Source organism: Fulmarus glacialis, unplaced genomic scaffold, assembly GCF_000690835.1.
Source record: "Fulmarus glacialis isolate BGI_N327 unplaced genomic scaffold, ASM69083v1 scaffold20340, whole genome shotgun sequence".
Lineage (NCBI taxonomy): Eukaryota > Metazoa > Chordata > Aves > Procellariiformes > Procellariidae > Fulmarus > Fulmarus glacialis.
The window spans coordinates 1-8,241 of NW_009189820.1; the positions used below are offsets into that span (position 1 = coordinate 1).

The following is an 8,241-nucleotide window of genomic DNA, read 5'->3' on the forward strand; positions in this document are numbered from 1 at the left end:
GATCCCTGGCTGAGGGGTGGGCTTGAAAGTGCTGCTTCTGCCCGCTCCGGGTAGGGTAACACCTGCACCGGCGGCGATGTCGCGTAGGAAATAGCCTAGGAGGTGCACGGAAAGCACGTTTCAGGTGCCTAAGGTGACCCGGGAGATAAGTAATCCCAGTTGCACAGTGGCAGCTCTGAGACGGGGTGTACGTGAGGAGAATACAATGCTCCCACAATGAGAGCAACAAAAAGCACTGTTATTTTCAGACTTTAAAAAATCTAGAAGCTATTCCGAATAACCATATTGTATACAGTAGCACTGGTTATACATACATTTGAACACATGTTGCTTTTTTCTTGTAAAACGTATGACTTGCCCAAAAATCAAGTGTTAGCAAGTCAAGGTGATCAATCTGAAAGGATTAATAGTGTATGTTTTTTGCCACAGGAACAAGAAAATTGTTGATTATTCTCAATTTGGGGATTTGGAAGATGACGGTAAGTGGCATGTTCTTGTACAAAACAAAAATGCCAAATACTAATGCCACCACCCAAAACATCATTAGTTCATTGAGAAGGCTGTTAAGTGTTTTCACTGGATGTAATCTGGGCACACTGTTAAATATCCTAATTCAACAAGAATATGATGGCTGTAAGCCAGAGTATAACAACAGTATGTCAGGAAACTGGTAAATACGTTGTGTCTTGTTGCAGGAAAATCTATTTCTTCCCCTTCCTCAGTTTTCAGTGGTAATTGCTTGCTCCATGTCCTTCTGATTATCAGTGCGCAGGATTGTAAATCAGAATATAAAGGAAGTGTGAATCATCTGTATGTAGATCTAACCTTTCTCCTACAGCTCTGTATCTGATGGGTTTTGGGTAAGGACATAGCAGTCAAATTTTGAGTTCCATTGATAAGAAAAATAGATTGCAGGCTACTGGTTTTCACGACAGTCCTCCCTTACTTCTAAGCCTAATGGGTGTTACGCGTTTTTCTTACAGAATTTGTTTGCTTTCATGGTTTTTTTTCCCATGCTGTTTGCAGGATACAGGGAACAGTTTGAATTGGTGGGAAGGGGAAGGCAAAAATAAATAATGTTGAAGGTCATGTGTGAATCATATGGTTTAATGCAGTTTCTTAGTTTAAATGTGGTGCATGACTTTTCTTAGTTTATAAGTGACCGCTTGTAATAAGAAAAGTGTAAATTCTCAGAAACATTAGTAATCTTATCTAAGGTTCTCCATCATTTAGAGAATACTGAAGATGATTTTTTTTTTTTTTCCTTATTTTGCACTGTGATCTGCAATGTCTTCAGTTGGAAGAGAGGCAGTTTTCATGCCTTCTAAATTTCTTTGAAAATTGGAGAAATGCATTGCATTTTGTAAGAGGCAATGTGAAAATGGTAGAAAAAGGGGAGCAGCCTACATTTTTTAAGAACTGGAGTCATTAAGGGGAACAATTCCCGAAACACCAAGAGCTCAAAACTGTTTAATGACAGCAATTACTATTATAATTGATTGCTGTTCAGCATATCAGAAGGTGAACTTCTAGTTATTGAAAATCTGGTAACACATTGGACATTGAAGCTTTATTGCCTTATTGGTAATAAAAACAAATCATTACCTCTTGAATAAAAGCATATGCAAAAGACATCTTGTTAAATTTTCATTTAAAATACATTTAAGAACAGTATAATTATAGTTGTTGTGTTCTTTAAAAGTAGAATTAATTTCAAAAAGGTTATCTGTGGTATATTTTCAGTGTGTGATGAAATTAAGTTGAATGACTTCTCTTGGCCATGTGGAAGAATATAGGAAAACTCATTAAAGCTTGTTGCTGTTTCCCAAACAGATGAAGACTTTGCATGTATAGCTGCACCTTCAAGCAAAAAATCCAGAACACAGCTCAAGGAACCAAAGAAGGAGAAAAAAGAGAAGCAAAAACAGCCACACAAAGAATTGACTCCATCACAAAAGCAGACACCTAGTAAAAGGTAAGAAATGTTGAAAAGCGGTCAACTCTCTGTAAAGCTGGATCTCAATAACAATATTTTTTTTTTCTGTTTTTGTTTTCCCTAGAGTTTTAAGCAGCTGAGAATAAACAACTAACATGTTAGTGTGATAAAGAGTTTCAGCTTTATTGGTATAGTTGCAAATCAGGGATAATGTGACTATGCACAGAGTCAGGAAAATGTGCCTGAGTTTGGTAGTGAGCTATGACTATTTTGTTACAGCTCTAAAAAACTCCAGCAAGCGGCCTGCATAGGTGCAGAAACAGGTTTGCATGTCTGATCTTGTCTTGATATCTCTACAGTGCAAAATAACTGTAACAATTTTGAGTTACTGAAGACTCGTGAAACAGAGAAATATAAAGGCAAGTTTGACTCCTTGAAGAAGAACATATTGAAAGTTTGATAGAAAATACAAAGTCAATGTCAATGAAAAAAGAAATCTGATTATTTTGGTGGTAAAGTTGTGTATGAATATTGCATTTCAGTGTAGTATTTCAAGCAAATGTAATCACCTTTTTCTGTGATAATACCAGTTATTAGTTCGTGTATATATATATACACACACACACACAATGTTTTGCGATCATAATACTTCTAAGTGTAGTGTACTTTAAATATTAGGGTATACTTTGTCTAAATCTTTTCAGGAAGTAATATTCATAATATGATATGCTATAAGTATGTACTGAAATATTAATCTCTTTATAAGTATTTGAATTTTAAAAAGTTCAGTGAGTCAGAAGTAGATCTATAACACTCATGTCATTGTTTTACTGTTTAGCATATTTGTTTTTTTTTTTCCAGGATATCCTTGGATGACAAACTTTATCAAAGAGACTTGGAAGTCGCCTTAGCCTTATCCGTCAAAGAAAAATCTGCAAATATTCTTGAGGTGCAAAATTCAGAAGAACAAGGTTATTTTACAGTTCAATGCAACACTCTTTATTTATATGTAGTGAATTTGAATGTGACTTAATTTATTTTACAGTGAAATAGGTTGAAAGTCATGTTTTATTTCAAGATGTCATGATAAGGAAATGAGAATTTCTAGGTAGTGCCTGTCTTCTTATGTTCTTGGGTTTTTTCTGTGAGGAAAAGAACTCTTCTCTAAGTTCTTCCAAACATATAGTTTGATTAGAGACAGATAAAAATGTTAGCTATTTTCATTTCTTAATATCTTGACTTTTTATAATGTGGTTTTTGTATACTAATATTTTATATTATTTTTTGTTTGTTTGTTTTCTGGATCCTAAAACAGGTAAGAATATTGAATCGGAAAATGTACACAGGAGACCTCTTTTTTCCAACTGCAGTGTAGACAGTGAACTTCTAGGTAAGTTGTTCTCATACTCTTTCAGAAATAGCATTTCAAGATACATTTAAGTAGCTTATCTCTTCTTTGTTTCCATTGGTTTCTGTTTTTCACGTACGTGGAAAAAAGAGTATTTATCTTAAATGAAGACTATCTTTTCATTAAAAATTTTGTGCCAGTCTTAAAATGGGAAAATCTGTGGACTGCTGAGTGAGATTGTTACAGATCATTAAAAGTTAGTTGGAAAAAGCAACAGACGTGATGATTTTAGATGCTGAGTTTATTTACTTCTTCAAGAAGTAACTCAACGCCTTAACGGGTCCAGAACGCCTAAGCATCAAATAAACGTGACCAAAACGTTTGCTGTGCCGTTGGAAACTTTTTCATTTTCCAGTTTTATTTTTGGTCTTCTGTCCTTTTGTTAGTTTGGTTACAGATAAATATTGATAACTTTCACAACCAGAAAGTACAGTTTGGTCAGTTAAAAGAGTAAAATGAGAATCACATGAAAACAAGTGCCGATGATATGCTTCTGTATAGTATACTTCAAAATCACAAAAACTAATTCTGGGAACTCAAATACCTGCTTCTTTTTGAGAAGGAGAATAGTTTTACTGTGAATTTGAATTAATTAGACCACCTTCTGTTTTCTAGGTCTCAATCAGGTTATGGATGATGACGTACCTAGGGATGACTGTAGGCAAAGGACAGCAGCATCTAAAGTTCCAGCACATCAGAAGAAGTTACAGACTGTTGACAGTGATGATGGCGAGCATGCTACTGACTCTGAGCCAGAGTCTGTACCCAGTAAGTTCTTCTCTGTAAAAACGCTCTCCTTAGATGTGCTTTGAATGTTATGCCTTACATGTAGTTTATATTTTCAGTGAAATGCATACTGCTTCTACTGTATCTTCCCTCCCCCCCCTTACTGAAGCATTATCTTTTAATACTAGTGGCATCTCAATTGCACTTTGACACTAAATCTAAACATTGGAGCTTATTCATACACATTCCCCAAACTGGCAAAAACGATAGTTCTTCTCTGCATTTGCCGCAGTATGTCAGAACAAATTTATTCTACCCTGTTTGTCCAGGAAAGTTTCATCTCTTTAAAGAGCCTCTGTTCTTTTTTCCAGTTGTTGTCTGGGGTTTGCATCAAAACGGTGACTCTGGAGTAGTGTCAGATGTTAGTGCTTTCAGTATTGGCTTTGTTTAAGCTTATTTAAAAAAATAAGTAGCCTCCCTTCTTTCCTTCCTCCAATTCTCAACTCTTAGAAAACCGTGCTGCAACCCATTGGAGGTCAGCCTAACCTCATACTTTGCTTCTGGTAGCAGCTTAGTATAGAATGCCTGCAGAGTGTGGTAGATGTCTCTCTCTCATTCCCCAATAGTTAACGTGTCTGCGTCCATTCTTTTATTCCTTATTGCAAGGTTTATTGGAAAGTATTTCTAGAATTGTCAGTGAAGTAGAATATCAGGGGGATAATCCAGATATTCCTATTGATAGAGAACTATTTTTGCTGATATCTGGGTTTTTTTAATAATAAATCTATAAAATCTTTCTTACAGCTGAAAATAGACATAGTGTTTTCCCGCTTTCCCACTTACTCATGACTAAGAATGTGTAAAAATAAGAAGCCCTGCCAAATAATTTTAACTTTTTCATCTTGCACACTGGAATATTGGTAATTCTGCTGTGAAAATCATTATTGTATGCAGTTTATACTAGGGTGTTCTGTTATTAAAGTACAGAGCAAGAATTCTGCAAATACAGAATGTTTTATGGTTTTATGGAGGCTATTTCTTTCTCAGTTCAGCATATAAATAATTGCAAATTTGTTTTACTATGTCCTTAAGATATGCTGGTTCTTCATGTCCAGAACGTGATTAGGAGTCCCTGGAGTAATAATAAATTGTATTTCCTGTAAAGAGATGACATCCCTTTTCCTTGCTGTAGGTGAGGAGTCAGAAGAAGATTCAGATTATAGTGAAGGTGATGATGAAGACTTTGCTATGGAAAAGAAGAAAGCCAAAGGAAACAGAAAGAAAACCAAACAAAAGATGCCAGCTGAAAGAGAGAAGAAAACTCCCAAATCCAAGATTAATATTATAGGTAAGTTTGTACTATGAATTTGAAATAGACTTCTTTATTATAAAAGTTCCTTTTATTTCACTGAAGGAATAGATAAATGTGGCTAGCAGACTGACTGCAGGGCTGTGATGAAAATGACTATACGCAGAGTAAAGGGAGGAGAGTAGAAGAAAATCCTGAAAGAAAAAACGCTTTGTAGTAAACTAACACTCCTTACAATAAAAGCAGACAAAAGCGAATAGACAAAGTTCATTTCTTTTTATATAACTATATCTAGCTTTTAAGAAAAGGTTAAATATGAGTGATCTGAGGATTTTTTTTTTTTTAAATTATAATCTCAGAGCCTCCTCTCGCAGTTGCATTTATGAATTTTTAATTCAAGGATAGCTAAACAATGCTAGTTCTACTAACCACTTGGCGAAAAACATTAAATATGCATGCCCTTCAGCGTTAATTGTTCACTGTGTTGCTAACACAATTTACTTTAAATAGCTTAAAATTCTTATCATGGTGTTAATCTTGTGTCTGACTCAGTAATGTGTTTTAATTTCAGGCCTGAGTTTACAACATGTAATTTAGTGTAAAATTAGTTTTAGTTACGACGAGGAATGGTTTGCTTTGTGTAGCTGACAGAAGAATCTTCCCTCTTAGAAATTTGATATCTGGCAGGTCTTCAACAAGAAATTGTTACACTGCTTATTTTCAAACCAGGATTGAAATTCCAGAGTATAACAGACTGACTGTATAAATATATACTGTTAAAGATGTGACAATCTAGTAATATACTCTTTATTTTACTCAATCTGGAGAGCTCGTGCTGTATAGTGATCTATCATCTTAAGCAGTGTGATGATTTCCCTGCTAAAGAGTATCTTTCTATGGTCACTTTTATTTTCCAACTAAGTGTCACCTGTAGTTTCTCCTTCACGGATAACAGAACAAAAATCTGAGCCAACACAAAAGATGATGTCCAGTTCTTCAGAACCAGTTGGGAGGCCTTTACATACATCAAGTCCTGTAACAGACAAGAAGCCTAAATGGATACCACCAGGTACCTGTAAGATTATAACTATGAACAGATATATTAGTTGACTTAAGCTTTTAGTAATCTCTCGTAAAAGCAAAGAAACAAATAAACAGTATTTCAGAAGAACTACTGCCCTCCTATAATGAAAGGTATTCTTTTGACCGTAGACTTAAAAAAAGAAAAAAAAAAAAAGAAAAGCTATCTCCATGCTTCTTTTCCTCTTACAGCATTATCCTTAACTCCTTTATGTGGGGAGGATAATAAAATATTTTCCAGAGTGTGGATCAAATCTTAGTCAAGAGATTGTCTTGTGGCCATTTCTCTCGTATTAAGAGCTTGCTTTATCTCTGGTACGTGCTGCATTATTACCTATTGTAAACAAATAGTATTGGAACAATTTTGGAGTGTTTTGACCGCTCTAGTAAAGCAAATGCTTAGCAGCTTTATTTTCTTAAGGTGTTTGAGCATGCTGCTGCTGACTTCTGCCTCTTTCTTTGATTTTCCTTCATATTTACTCTTCTTTTCTGTACACGTTTCTTTCTATTTGGCTCCTTTCTTTCAAGCTTCCTTTTTGCACTTGGAATTGTGTTCAATTGCGTGATTCTCTGTGGAGCACCTGAAAATGCACGGTATGCTGGGAACACTTTTTATGTGCTGGTCCAGTGTTGCTCCAGTGTGTTGCTGGTTAATTAAAACTGTGCACCATACCTGCTGCATTGGCTCCCAAATGAATTGATTCCCAGTGAGTATGCTGATTTTCATGTGCTTCTGTGGTATGTTGTTCAGACCTTTTTGCAATATCTTTAGAATACTTTTTTGTTCTGCTATGAAAACTATAAAAAGACAATAATCATAGGATTTTTTTTTTCCCTCTAGACTTCTTACACCTTTTTGTTTTAAAATTATTTTCAGCTGCATCAGGAAGCAGTAATAACTCTATGAAATATGTTTCGGTTAAGTCACCTACTCAGTGTCTCAGACTCGGCCTCTCCAGACTAGCAAGAGTCAAACCACTGCATCCCAGTGCTACCAGCAGTTAAGTAGTCAGTGACAAGGTGCCACGTGAAGGAAAAGAGTTTGGAAGGTGTTTTGCTTATAAATAAAAAGTGGGCAGCAAAAGCTTCATGGCATCATCCATTTTGGTGGACTGTGGTTTATGTACGTGCCTAATACTATAATGAGTTTTTATTCTGCAAAATGCTAGACATCCTTAAGTGCTACTGAATAATAATATTATTTAATCAAGGTGACATCAAGGTGACACCAACTCTTTGATCTATTATACTCAGAGATGTGGGTTTGTGATAATTTTAATTCTCTGGTATCCAAACTCTTGGCATTAAAATAGTCTAGACAGCACTATGTCAGTTATAGAATTTGATATCTCAAATGGATCCTTAACACAAGTGAAAGTCACAGTTTAAAAAATATTTCTTGGAAGAGTGAAGTTACCACTTTCCACCCCCTTCTTGGAAAGTTTGTCACCACTCTCTCAAAATCTGTTAATGTTTGCATGTCTTATATGTGGATTTTAATGAATTTTTATGTATTATAGATATAAATGTTTTTTAGAATGTTGTATTTTTTAAAAAACTAAAATAAAATACTTTATATAGTCTAATTAATCATATTAATTGACTTTATTAATTTTGAAAATCACTTCTAAATTTTGGCTACAATCCGGCAAATATTTTTGCGTGTGCATGATCTTATTGGAAGTCAACAGCATTAGCCAGGTGCAGACGGTGAGGAATTTGCTTTGAGCTCCTTCGTCTTCGTTGAAGACCATGGTACCATGCATAGTTAGTGGCTGGTGT

General features: G+C 35.2%; 1 protein-coding gene across 1 annotated transcript; it reads left to right on the plus strand.

The window, feature by feature from the left end:
• Positions 1–376: 376 nt before the first annotated feature.
• Positions 377–7,464, plus strand: RAD51AP1 (RAD51 associated protein 1; the record flags this gene model as incomplete). The annotated part of the gene is made up of 8 exons (XM_009583580.1): positions 377–479; positions 1,834–1,975; positions 2,798–2,907; positions 3,252–3,326; positions 3,960–4,112; positions 5,263–5,418; positions 6,302–6,448; positions 7,337–7,464. Coding segments are annotated over 8 exons (1,014 nt in total), but the record flags the coding sequence as incomplete, so codon positions are not given.
• Positions 7,465–8,241: the final 777 nt, after the last annotated feature.